This window comes from Eublepharis macularius, chromosome 8 (genome assembly GCF_028583425.1).
Source record: "Eublepharis macularius isolate TG4126 chromosome 8, MPM_Emac_v1.0, whole genome shotgun sequence".
NCBI classification, from domain to species: Eukaryota; Metazoa; Chordata; class Lepidosauria; order Squamata; family Eublepharidae; genus Eublepharis; species Eublepharis macularius.
Window position 1 is genome coordinate 44,251,653 of NC_072797.1, and position 14,508 is coordinate 44,266,160.

General features: G+C 42.5%; 1 protein-coding gene across 1 annotated transcript in view; it reads left to right on the forward strand.

The window, feature by feature from the left end:
- Positions 1-2,094: 2,094 nt before the first annotated feature.
- Positions 2,095-14,508, forward strand: part of CKMT2 (creatine kinase, mitochondrial 2) — a 51,752-nt gene continuing 39,338 nt past the window's right edge. The window contains exon 1 of the mRNA XM_054987394.1: positions 2,095-2,177. Coding sequence (XP_054843369.1) covers positions 2,145-2,177 — 33 coding nt within the window. The 5' untranslated portion in view covers positions 2,095-2,144. The remainder of the gene's footprint in view (positions 2,178-14,508) is intronic.

The following is a 14,508-nucleotide window of genomic DNA, read 5'->3' on the forward strand; positions in this document are numbered from 1 at the left end:
GGAGGAGGTACGATGCAGCCCCAGCAGGCAGAGAGCGGCGGGATGCCAGTGCCCGGCAGAGCCACAGATGGGCAAGAAGGCAGCAAGCGGACTCCAGGAGACCCAGGAGCTACCACAGACAAGCCCCAAACCCCTCCCCGGGCACAAGGCACCAAAGGGCAAAACACGCGCCCAAACAGCCAAGTAGACAAGCAGGAGATACCCCTGCACATGCACACACTGGGTGGGGCCCACAGAAATGCCACCTGCTCAGGGGAAAAGGGAAAAGGGAGGGGCTGGAGCTGGGGAGAGACACCTGGAAGCCTCCGCAGCTGGCCAAGATTAGGAGCTGGCCAAGATTCTGGTCTGTGCTTCAGAATGGGCTGGCAACCTTGAAAGGGCTTGTGATCCGGCTGGAAAATTTTATGGTAGCAGGAGCAATCAGCCCAGGACAGAAAGAGTGGAGATCAGAGCAGGAAGTCCTATATAAGCAGGCTCAGTAGGGAGCCAGGGGTGGAGAGCATAGGATGGTGAGAGTGAGCAAGCAAGCAAGCAAGCAAGCAAGCAAGCAAGGAGCAGAGGAGGGAGTCAAGGCAAGTGGCAAAAGAGGCCCGGAAGTGGCTGAGAGGGTGCAAGGGTGATGTATACCCCCTTCCTTCCACTAGATGGGAGCCTACGCTGAACCTGGATGCCTCTGGAACTATCCCCTCAGATGCTGGCCCATGGCGGAACATGACAAAGTGGTGGAGAATGCAGGCAATGACAATCTGCCTCAGCTGCACCCCAGCGTAACTGACCTCACCCAACTCAGGCGTTGGCCGGAGGAGCATTAGGAGAAGCTCTGGGTGAAGCTCACAATCCAGCAACAGGAAGCCCAGACCTAGCTGGTTCAGGAGCTGTACTGGCTATGGAGGGTACCTCACACTGACGGAAGGGTTCCGGTGAGCGAGGGAAACAGGGTCGGCCTCGTCCCGGATGCTATGCCAACCCTTCCATCTTTCGCTTTAATGCGCCTGAATCCAGATGATGAGATAGAGGCCTATTTACACATATTTGAAAGAACTACCAAAATAGTGCAGTGGCCGACAGCCCAATGGCCCTATATTCTTGGCCTGTACCTCACCAGAGGAGCTCAGGCCACCCTCTGAACCCTACCCAGAGATGAGGTGGCTGATTATGACAAGCTGAAAGCCGCAATTCTCAGGAAGTACGGGGTCATAGGGGAAACCTGGCACCAGCGCTTCTGCACATGTCACAGAATGGAGACCGTCCCCACCTGCTGGTGGCAGAACTCAGCAAGCTGGCCTCGAGGTGGCTCGGCCTGGTGACGCTGGGGGAGTCAGCCGTCATTGAGATGATGGTGGCTGAGCAAGTACTTCGAGTAGTCCCCCAAGCAGCCCAGGTCTGGGCGCTCCAGAATGGGCTGGCAACCTTGAAAGGGCTTGTGATCTGGCTGGAAAATTTTATGGTGAAAGATCAGGAGCAATCAGCCCAGGAGAGGAAGGGTGGAGATCAGAGCAGGAAGCCCTATATAAGCAGGCTCAGTAGGGAGCCAGGAGAGTGTAGGAGTGGATAGTGAGAGGGAGCAAGAAGCAAGGAGCAGAGGAGGGAGTCGAGGCAAGTGGTGAAACAGACCCAGAAGTAGGTGCGAGGGTGATGTATACCCCCCTCCTTCCACTAGACGGGAGCCTACGCTGGATGCCTCTGGGACTATCCCCTCAGATGCTCGGGCTTGGGCCATGGTGGAACATGACAACTACTCTAAGTTGATACGTCAATTTTTCTGCCACAGCTATTTGCCATAGCTCAGAATACCAATAATGTAATGTTAAAAATTCTGTAGATTTCCAACACTTTGCTATTACCCTACTGGCTGCCTATGGGTGTTATTTTGATTTTTTACTTCAGTTACCAGTTTAAGAATAGAGCCACAAGTGAGTTTAGAAGAGTGTAACTCAGTTTGGGAGTGTGCTGTATGTCTTCTTTGTGTCTTTGAGTAGACAGGCATGAGATAAAATGCTTACGTCAGAGCTAAATGACATGAGATTGGGCACTACAGTTTCCTCTTTCTTCCCCCTCTAGCCCCCGTTTCTCCTCCTCATATGACCTGTAATTCTGTAACTCACAGTACAAACTGCTTGCTCAGTTCGCACTTCTTGGCTTGTATGCTACAGGACGTGTCTGGCTTGAGCTTCAAGGTCAGTTTAACTTACATCTGTTTATTCACCATAGACACTGACATTTATAATGGGAGGGTTATTAAAAACATCTTCAGTGTGCCACAGATTGTAGCCTTTTGGGAGATATAATTTACTTATTTGCATAAGTGCTCAGAAAATTTTGACAGTAAAATTTGTCAGGCTACTGCGCAGCTGCTCCAAATGGTGAAACTGAAACAAGCATGTTGAAAATATAATCTGTCTTGTGTAAATAGTAATAACATTTTTATGGACAACCTGCAGAGCAACTAGCTTTAAAAATGTCAGTGCTATCCATAAACGTCTAATATTAACTAGAAAGGTTGGAGCATTATGTTATGAATGTTTGTTTGACTGCAATAACAGAATGATCTTGAGATTTGATCCATATCTGGAATTATCCTTACATAAAGTAATCAGCATCCTCCAACTAGGCCCAAATCAGATATTGGAGAAGTGCTATTTTATATTCCTTGTTTTAATTGTTCCTTAATTAAGAATATTTCTGCTCCACAGAATGCCACAGAACAGCTCTTCCTACAGTGTCCCTTGATTTTTATAATTTTGACCTAGCGACCATGCAAACTTATTTTACAAATGTAGCATGGTTAATTAGTTACTGCTAGTTATCTGGTCCTTCAGGTTTAAGACTAATCAGCAGCAATGTTTAAATTCAAGAACTTGAATTACCCTGGTGTCTGTAAAAATTTTCCTTTGAATGTAATTTACATCCAAATACATGTAGGTAGGATCACATTAGCTTAGTTCTATGTAATGTGACATGAACAACTGTGGTAAATAGCTTGTAAATTGGAGGTATTCTTTATTTTACTGGTTTTTTTCTTCCTTTTTTTCCATTGACTGGAGACTACGAATTTAACAGCTTTGTCATATATGCAAGATCCCTAGTCCAGCATTCTATTTCTAACAGTCAGATGCTTACTGGCAGCCGACAAGCAGGGCATGAGGACAATTGCCTCAATATTTGTCCTCATGAAAGGTTCATCCTTCATCACTTTTTTTTTTGAATTTTTATTTATTTTTTTTATTACCTACATTAACTAACAATACAGAGGGAAAGAAGGGGGGCAGGGGAAGGAAAGAAAAAAAAACAGCAACATATAACAACACTACACTACAAATAATGCTTTCCCTTCATACTGCCATTATTAAAAAATTAAAACTTTGTAAGATATTGATGGAGTGGTTGACCTTGCAAAATACAGATTACAATCCAAATTAAGTCTTCCTCCCCGCCCTGGGCCTCGGACGCAGTTCTCTCTGAGCAACTGCAACCACAGTGCTCGTTCCCCCCCCCCTCTGACTTCAAATCCTTTTCTTCTTGCTTGGTGTCTTGCTGAAATTCTTGATTTTTGTCCTCAAAATCCCTTAGTTGATCTTCTGATGTTATCTTGTAAGCTTGATCTTTGTAACTAAACCAGATACCTTCCGGAAATAGCCATTTATACTTTATTCCACGTTCCCTCAGAAGAGCTACAAACTTTTTATACTTAAATCTTCTTTTCCGAACTAAAAATGGAACGTCCTTCAGTATCTTAACTTTATTACCCAGAAAGTCTAGATCCGCATTGTATGAGTTGTATAGGATAGTGTCTCGGATCCTCTTAGATGAAAAATCGATGATCATCCTTCATCACTTTGACTAACTTTCCTTTAAAGACTTTTAAGAACTAGCCGCCATCATCTTGTGGCACAAATTTCATACATTTAATAGGGAGATGTTACTACTTTATTTTCTCTGTCCTGAGTTAATTGCCATTTTTGTGGGTGAAACCAAGTTGTAATGTTACAGAAGAGGGGAAAAATTCCCTTTTCCCACACCATCTCTACACCATGCATGTGTCTGTGTTATTATGTGCCATCAAGTCACTTCTGACTTATGGCAACTCTATGAATTAACCTCCAAAACACCCTATCATTAACAGCCTTGCTCAGATCTTACAAAGTGGAGGCTGTGATTTCCTTTATTGAGTCTTGCCCTCTCACCTGGATCTTATTTTCCTACTGCCTTCCACTTTTCCTGGCATTATTGTCTTTCCCATGATTTGGGCCCAGTAGCACCTTAAAATAGCACCAACAGCTGTTGGTGGTCCCTGGCCCCAAGGAGGCCTGCCTAGCCTCGACTAGAGCCAGGGCCTTTTCAGTCCTGGCTCCCACCTGGTGGAACGCTAAATCTGCTGAAATCAGGGCCCGGCAGGACTTACTATCTTTTCGCCGGGCCTGCAAGACAGAATTGTTTCGCCAGGCATATGGCTGGGGCTGGGCCTCCACCGGCCTGGAAAAAAGGGGTGTATAAAACCCTCCCTGTGAAGGCTGTCCACCATCTTGTTTTAAGTGTGTTGTTTTTAATGAATATGAATTTTTAATTGTATTTTAATTGTATTTTAATATGTTGTTACCCGCCCTGAACCCACTCGCGGGGAGGGCGGAATACAAATTTGAAATAAATAAATAAATAAAATAAAGGCTAACTAGGTGCTACTGAACCCAAATCTTGCTCTTCTACTACAGAACAACATGGCTACCCACCTGAAATTGCATTTTTCCAGTGAGTCTTGTCTTTTCATGATGTGACCAAATATGTCTATGTGACACCATGCATATTTGTCTTTTTCTCCTTACACTAAGGAGATGACTAACCTTTCCTCAGCACTTTAACCTTGTCTCATCGGGAAAGTACTCCAACTCTCAACCATTTTCATAACTCCCGCAACAAAATATTCATTAAGCAGGGTGCAGCGGAAAAAAATAGGCAACAAAACCCTTCATCCTGCATCAGACTTTGGCAGCCTTCCCAAAGCTATCCCTCAAACTCTAATTCCAATAATCTAGCACTTAATCTATTGAACTCAAACTACAAGACTATCTCCAAACTATTCCTCTGCCACCTTATGCAAGCTTGACAAGGTCATTTTCCCTGATATACTCTATATTCCAAAGGCTAGAGTTTCTAACTTGGTTTAGCACTACCAATCTCTTTATCAGCAAAATCATGTAATAACTATATCCTGTATGACATAAAATGACTTTGGAAATACCTTATCCTCATGTGGTTACTTATTTCAATTATAACCTAAATATAAAAAGAAGGTGATCAAAAGTAAGATTCCATGAATTTATATCACCATCTGAATAAATGAGCAGTATGGCATTTTACTTCCAGAAACCACACAAAATGGTTATTGTCATTTAGTAAAAGAGCAAGTTAAACATTTGGAGAGCTGCAGTGAGCTTTTCTGAATTTGCTGGTGTTCATTTTTTTCTGTCAGAAACTGGTGGAAACTGCAGGTTTGTACTAGCTTTTCATTTGGGTTTGGGTATCTTGAATTTTTTCCCACAGAACTTTACAGTTTCAGAAGCCTTAAGCCACCCAGTCAGTTGCATGATACAATTCTATTCCTAACATGATGAGAAACAGTATTTATTTTATGACCATTTATAACTGGCAGCTTCTTTCCTTTCCTGACAACAAACCAGACAAATGAACCAACATGGTTTAAAACAATCTCTATGTTCTTCCTGATAAGGAAAAAGAAGATGAAATGTACAAAAACTTGTTGGATCACAATCATTTCTCCTTGAGTAAGACCTGTCTCAAGCATCTTTACCTCAGAACTTTCATTTAACATTTGACTGCAGTTTATAAATTCCCTGTACCGAATCTGACACCATGAAATAATGCAAGCCAAGAGAACAGCTGTCCTGAAGCAGGCCAATATGGAAGGTGATAACTCCTACTGAAAGTAGTAAGGGAGATTTGTTGTGCTTAAGATGTTGTACTTAAGGTGCAAAATGGGACATGGCGGGGGTCTGGTCTACATGGAATGCTTTTCCAACTGAAATCCCTGTCCCTAGCCTCAAATGAATGTTAGTGAGGTGGGGAAAACTGATTAATCAGCAGTGAGGACAGTGTGTATACAACTAGACATTTCAGTCCCTCTTAACACGATATGGAAAACAGATCCCATGGCTTGGTAACTGTTCCTAAAACAGATTTATGGGTCTTTGATTGGAAAATGCAGAATAAAATAATAAAAATATTTTCCTATGTTAAATATTATATTCCTTTTTATCTCCCTCCTCAATTCCATACAAGTTTACCTCAGTTCTCATTGTACCTTCTACCCACTTCGGTCTCCCTGTGCCTTCCATGATCCATGCCTGCTATATTATAACATTTACTAATTTTAGAGGGTAGCTAAAAGCCAGAGTTGATGCAACTGGCACATGGGTGATAGTGAAAGGAACTCAATTGCTTGCTATATCAGTTAATGTCAGTAAGGTTAAGAAGACCTGAAATGAATCGTTGAAAAAGGAACAACATTGTGCAGATAAGCACATGAAACAGAACAATCACTGCAAATATAATGTTTTGAACAAGAATGAATCTCATTATTTTATTATGTGATGAATTTAACCAATTCATTTTTGTGAATTGGGTATGGAGTGGTTCCCAAACTAAAAAGTTGTATGTGGCGTGATCCCCAAACTTTAAAAAAACCCAAAAACTAGAAGATAAATTGCTAGTTTTGTTCTCATATATAGTAATTCCATATTTTTTTTTGCATACCAGTTCTCTATATTTTTCTGTCATACAAGGTATATGTGGGTGAAAACATGGCAAAGTTACTCAGGGAGGTTTTTACAGTGTTCAGAATAATAATATGCTCTGTTGGTAAGCTACAATAGTGTTTCACGCACTAAATAGTTTACTGATGCCATAGCATTAAAACTTGTGACTGCTGTGTGTTTTGCTCTACCTGTGATGTTCCATGAAAGGGCTTCAAGGAGTAAAAATAATATGCAGTCAATCCATCAGTCAGTCACTGCAGGGATAAAATATATGATGTGTCACATCCTGTTACTACAAGGGATATGGAAACAACCTGCCACAGAATTCCTCTTTGCCAGAAGAAATGATCTGAGCTACCTAAACATGACAGATTGTCTAATGTAGTTAATGTTACCTGTTACTTGATAGAATATCCTGCATTCAACAAAGACAATGCACTGGTCACTATCATAAAGAACTAAAATCATTGTCTTATTTTATTTTCTTAAGGTTGAGGGGTCACCAGTCTAAGAAAATACACTGGAAGTACAAAACTGTGATAGAATAAAGTGCCATATATGTAATTCCGAAACAATTTTAACTGTTCCATACACCTGGGTAGCCTACAAAAACCAATTCATAACCTTAATAGTCATTTAATCCCTAATAATTACAATAGGTTTTTAGAGATAAATTTCTTCTTATAAGAGAATTCTTATAAGAGAATTCTTATAAGAGAGAAATTTAAATTATTTTTTTGCACCTAGTGTTTTCTAATGCAATTAAAAATTAAACCTGTACGGCTGTTTCCAATATTACTTTCCGTTTTGGGGGAGATTTCCAGATGGAGTCTGGAGAAATACTGGACCCCAAGGAGAGGGTGGCAGCACTCACCTCTTAAAAAGTAGTAGCGCACTCCTGCCCCCTGGCATGATGACGTCTCTACTGGAGTGACAGCATCATGCTGCTCCATTTACAGGGCTCTCTCTCTTTTCTATTGGCCATTTCCAGGGCAGGCAGCCTGGCCAGCCGCTCTTGGGTGGCACCTTAGAGGAGTCCAAATGGCCTGCCAGCCACTCCCTCTTGTGGCTCACAGGAGGCTAGGCACTGTACAGGTGCCTGGGCGAGCAGCCAGCCACTACTGGGTGGTGCTGCGCAGTCGCAGGAGGTTGGCCAGGTGCCCAGGCTAGCTAGCCACTCCCAGGTAGTACAGTGCAGCTGTAGGTAGACAACTGGGCACCTGGGCTGGCTAGCTGCTCCTGGGTGGCAGCACACAGCCGCAGGGGCCCGGACTGGGCAACAAAAGCAGAGATGTTACTGGGGAGAGGGGCCAGCCAGGTGTCTGGTATCCCCCCAAATACTAGACTGTCCAGATAAAAACTGGACACCTGGCAATCCTATTGGTTTTGTCTTAAAATTGACCAAAATACAGTTATCTTGCCTCAACATCTTTAGCTATGGTCAGAGTAGAATTATCTCCATCATCAGTAACAACCTTGGCTTATAAAACAGCTGTTAATTAAAAGGTAAAGGTAGTCCACTGTGCAAGCACCGAGTCATTACTGACCCATGCGGGAGATGTCGCATCACGATGTTTTCTTGCCAGACTTTTTGTTACGGGGTGGTTTGGCTGGAAATTATTTTTTTGTAGATCTTGCCAACCTCCTGCTTACTTTCTCAGGACACATGTTGGATAGGGTCTTTTCTCCCTGCATTCCCTATGTTTAAAAATGTATATAGGGAAAATTAACATCAAAAGTAGTCCTTGATGTTCATGGGTTTGAACCCAATATATCCTTTTATAAAGTTCCTGTAGTTCTACGGTCCAGTGAAGAAATTCAAAGTACATTAGAATGTTAGTTTTCTGTCACTACAGGATGGTTTCTGTGATAGCTGTCTTCTGCAGTAGTTTGTGAAAGCAGGTCTTTGCCCCTCCAGTCAGAATAAAGAGGCAGACACAAGGCTTGTGTAATAAAGGGCCACTTTTTATTTTTGGCAACAACATAAACTGCAACAACTCAAAACCTGGCAAGGGCCTAACCAGCACTACAGGTCAAGCCCTGGGGTCACTGCCCTGGATGTCTGGGGTCATAGGCTCCTTATCATCTCTTGGTCTGGCTGGCTCTTGGGACCAACCCTCTAGCATCTTCCTAAGGTGGAAATCCCCAGTGGTTTCCGCAAACCCGCAGGCTTTGTTGGCGAATGCCAGCTGTCCCCTAATTGACTTTACTGCTAAGCCCCTAGCTCTCAGTTGAACACAAAACTGCATAAGGCGATCAACCGGGATTGGCCGTATGTGCTGCAGACCCTGCTCATTCCTAAACCCCAAAAACTGCCTCACCGCATGATCATAGGACCTCTGTGTGCTGGGGGCAATGGCTAGCTGGATGGCCCTGTAGGCTTCAATCTTCCAAGCTGCCATAGTTCCTGTGGCATCGGGGCAGGCAACAGGTCAGTCTCTGGGGTAAGCTGATGAAATCACTCCATCTATAGGTGAGATAAAGTGTCCCCCACCACATTATCCAACCCTGGGACATGCTTGGCCATGAACACAATGTTCAATTTCAAGCAGCAAAGGGTGAAAGCTCTAACTAGCCTCATGACCCTTCGTGACTTAGAGATAAGGGAGTTCATGACGGGAACTACCGCCAGATTGTCACACCAGAAGTGCACAGTGTGATTGGCAAGGTCCCGACTCCATAGGAATACCGCAACTAGGATAGGGAAAAATTCAAGGAAAGTGAAGTCTCGACTAAGGCCCAGCTCAACCCAATCTGCTGGCCACTGCTTGGCACACCAGTGTCCTCGAAAAAACACCCCAAATCCCAGAGAACCAGAGGCATCAGAGTGCACCTGCAACTCCGTTTCCAGCAAAATATTGACCCTCCAAAAGGAGACAGCATTAAATGCCTGTAAAAACTCCTCCCAGACTATAAGGTCCTCCCTGATCCCAGCATCTATCCTGAGCCTATGATGGGGAAGGCTTAGTTTGCCCATGGCGTCACAGAGACGCCTTAAGAAAGCCCAACCAGGTGCCACCACTCTGCAAGCAAAGTTTAAGTGGCCAACAAGCTGCTGTAACTCAGTCAGAGATACTCTATGCCGCTCTTTAAATGAGGCAAGCCGTGCCCTGAGGTCGGCTAGCTTTTCCAGTGGCAGCCTGGAGATTTGATGGACAGTGTCCAATTCGATGCCCAGAAAAGTGAGGGCAGTGGCAGAGCCCTCAGTTTTTTCATGAGCCAAGGGGACACCCAATTGTGCTGCTAGATTAATGAAGCCCTCCAAGAGCCAGGTGCATTGGCCAGTTCCAGAAGGCCCCACGAAAAGGTAATCATCCAGATAATGAAAGGTGTCCGCCCATTCCAGGAAGGAGCTGAAGCGTTCAAAGACCGCACAGGAAATTGAGCACCCCATGGGTAATGTAGAAACTGCCTTCAAAAGAGAAACCCAACAGCTCAACATCCTCTGGATGAACTGGGAGAAGGAGAAATGCTGACTTAATGTCGCATTTGGCCATCTCAGTGCCCTGTCCACAATGCCTGACAACCTTGACTGCCTCATCAAAGGATGTGTACCTGACTGAGCAAAGTTGGCAAGTGCCTCTCCCAGGGGGCAGGGCTGTCCTGTTAAGGCACTTAGCCCCGCTCCCTTCCCTAGTGACCCTGAGAGGCTGGGGGAATGCTGCCGCTTCTCCTCCGTGGCAGCAAATGTGGCCCCCGGCCTCAGGCCTTTGGCTGCCGGCCAGGTAGGGGCCAAATTGTGATGAGTATATGGTTTTGTCATAAAATAAGCAAACCAAACCAACTGCAGTAAAGATCATGTGCCCGATGTTTGATTCTAAACTTATTTTTATGGCATTTCCTGATCTTTTCATTGTCAGCCCATTGGAATGGATCCCATGGAAGATTTCTGTATGTGCAACAGTCCTTGTAATAGTGAAAACACATCTTGCTGTCTACTTCTGCTAAGTAAAAGTGATTGTATCTCCACTATTTTGTCGCATGCAAAAGAAGTCTGCTAATTTCTTTGGATACATTTTCAAAATCAAATTAAATGAAATCATATGAACCATCAGTTGTACATTCCATTGCTTCATATGCACATTGTTATTATGTTAAAACTGCATTAAGTGGAACCAATGTTCCCTCTAAACTTTTCAGTGTTGTGAGCTAAACATCTACTTTGTGAGCTGAAACAACAACTTTCATTACAGTTTTGAGTGCACCTCCTTTTAAAAAAAAATTACAATCAAATTGTTTTGATTACAATCAAAATAATTTAACAATAAAAGCCATTAGGTGAAAGGGCCACAAAAATCAGAGTATACTTCTGTATAAAAATGGATATGTCCATGCTGATTACAGAGGGGTAGTTGTATTAGTCTGTTGCTACAAAATAAAGCAGACATGCAATGGCACCTTAAAGACTAGCACATTTATTTCAAGATGAGCTTTTGTGAGTCAATGCTTACTTTTTCAGCCTCCTTCTGCACCAAGGGCAAGTTAAATGATGCCTTCACCATGGTGGCGGCTGAGACACTACCTCCTCTCCACAGCTCTCTGGGGCTGAGGGGATCCTAGCGATTTCAGACTGCATGAGTCAGGCTAGACCCGATCACTCAGCTCTGCTCTGTTCCCCAGCTAGAGCCAGCAGTGGCTGGAGGCACTCTCTGGCACCACCCTGGGGGCCAAACCAGCCACAGCCAGGAAGGGAGGAGAGAAGAGGGATGAGGCTCCATCCCTGCTCCATCCCTATAGGGCCCACCTGCAGATGCTGGCTGACTGGGAGGGCGGGGCCACCTGAGGGTTAGTATCTGTGAGCTACATCTGAGAAGCTGTGAGCGGAGGAGTCAGAATCTGTGAGCGATTGCTCACGTGCTCACATTAGCGGGAACACTGAGTGGAACTGTGCTATGTAAATTTTCTTTTCTACTCACACATTGCTAGATCCAACCCCTTCTGCTTCCACTCTGTACTGTTGTCATATGTCTCTTTTCAGACCTGATCTGTAGCAATTTTTACTTAAAATGTAATAGGAACACCAGTCATTCATGACAAAGTGCTATTAAGACTTTCAAGAACACTGTCCTTTTTGATTTGCCTCTTGTTTCAAATAACTCCATTTCTCAGCCTATTTGAAACTGCTGTTGGTACAAAATACACAGCTCAGTTATTATTGGAAGATAGGCAGAAAGCCCATATTACACCAACTCAACAGCCATTCCACTGGCTACCTATCAATTACCAGGTTCAGTTTAAGCTACTGGTTGTAATTGTAACCTACAAAACTATTCATGCCCTGGACCCTCCTATATGCAGGGCCACCTCTCCTTCAATGCTCCACCATTGCAGTTACACTCATGTGAGCAAAGCCTTCTGCAAGTGGGTAAGACTGACAGCTGCCCATACACATGCTTTCTCTGTTGTGGCTCCCACTTTATGGAACAGAGGAGGCCAGGAAGTTCCCCTCACCCACACACACTTCTATCATTCTGCAAACTGTTAAAAGATAATTGATCAGGAAGTCATTTCTATAAAAGGAATAAGGCTGTAAAATAATGACATTTCTACAAAGGAATACAGTTGTAATATAATGTAATGGAAGACAAAGAACAGGATTTTATCCTGTCCACTGTTCATTGTATGTATTACCTTACTCCTATTGCATTGTTTTCTACTTTGTAATTTCACGTTTTTACATTTTTAATAATTTTTTGCATTGTTTCTAATTTTCATAATCCTAGTCCTATTGTATTGTTTATGGGTTGTCTCATGCCACTGAATTAAAATGTCTGGCACTGTGTAATCTCCTTTAAATCACAGAGAAAATGTGGGCTATAAATAAAGTAAATAAATAAAAATAAAAAACATTCATTTTGAACTTTCTGAATGGATCCTTAATCCATTCGTATTGTCAAAGATGGGAATAGAGGCTTCAGCTACTGTTTTTCTCTTTGCAGCAAAAGCAACTGCTCATTAATTTGTTTTCCTTTTTTAATTATGATCATTGCACAATTATAAAATTACGATTATTAAAAAGAAAAATAGTGAAAATCACTTTGAAAGCAGTAATTAATCTAAACCCCTTCAGAAAAGGAGCTGATTAAGGATCCATTTATGAATGCCATGGCCATGGGGAATGTATAGGAAGCAATTAATTAATCATGGACTAACAGAAGTGCTTGCAGCCACACAAAGCAAGACAAGAGAAAAGTAAGATTATAATTGCAGGAAGAAGCAGAACCTGAATGGGACTTTCTTACAAGTAAATGTATTCTACGAATTTGATCTTGATGATAGGCATTGCTGGATTTTTTTTTCATGGGGAATATAGTGCCACATTTAGGGCAGTGTGGAATTCCGTTTCATTTCCACTTCTAGATGATTTAAGAAAATGAATCCTTCAGCAGCACAAAAAGGTCATTGTGTTGAAATACTCCAGCCCAATGGAACAGTTATTGGAACAAACTGTTAGATAAAAGATGGCATGTTAATCCACCGTGGAGGTGTAAAATGGATACTAGTCCTGACTGAGACACGCAGGAGTGAATTATACATAAACAGGAAATATAAGGATAATCCATTCTCCCCTACAAAGAAGAGTATAAATTTCCTTACTAGCTGATAGTGTTGTCTTGCATCAGTAAGGAATAATTACAGCTATAGATTAAGGATTAAAAATAATAATTTATTTTGTAGTTGCTTCTGCTATAACTATAGACCAGAATAGTTCCTATACATAAGAAGAAATCAAGTGCTTTGGGTGTTTCTAAAGATATTTCCACTAAACTACAGGAATTAGAGACCTGAAATGTTTGTTTTTGAGGCAATAGATCTTAGCTTCTTTCTGTGAATTTGTGTGTTTGGAAAGCAGCGGTAGCTTGATTAGTTTCATGCTCTTTGCCCTGAAGACTAATGGAAGCCTAGTACCAAGCACTTTAAAGTAGACCTAGAACAAGAATCAAACTGGCCTCTGAACAAAACAGTAAAACTACCTGGATAGTCCAGGTGAGCCTGATCTTGTCAGATCTCAGAAGCTAAGCAGGGTCATCCCTGGTTATTAATTGGATGGAAGACCTCCAACGAAGACCAGGGTTGTAGAGATAGGCAAACCATCTCTGATAGTCACTTGCTATGAAAACCCTGCTAGGGGTCACCATAAATCAGCTATGACTTGAGGGCAGCACACACATAGCCGAGTTCATTTGTTATGATTTTGGTAATCTAACCACTCACAAAGAGAGAAATGCTTTGAGCAGTCCTCTTGATATGTGCGGATGTTATTTTTTATGAATAGGGCAGCATACAATCAAATCCGATATGCACAATTAGAAATTCAGATTGTTGAGAATATGCTTTTGTATATACTGAAGCTGAAAAATATATACATTGATTGTTCTATTAACACAAAATAGTGACCACATATCTGCATGATCACGGATAGCATGCTCTCTCAGTATATGAGGTTAGATTGCTAAAATCATAATTGAGAAGACTATATATGTAATAATTGTAAGGGTACCATAGTACATACTGCGGCCCTAAGAAAGAAGGAACTTAAGAAAAATATGTGAACAAATAACATTTTCTCATCTAATGAAATAGCTGAAATACAACGTGACAGTTACCTCAGGATAGGAATGCAAAGAGGAGTGATATGAGTATGATCAGATTTACCCTGAGGCTAGATGTATTATCATACAAAAACAATAGTATCCTTGTCACAGACAGTGTTTTAGTGATGCAAGGCTAATTCTTC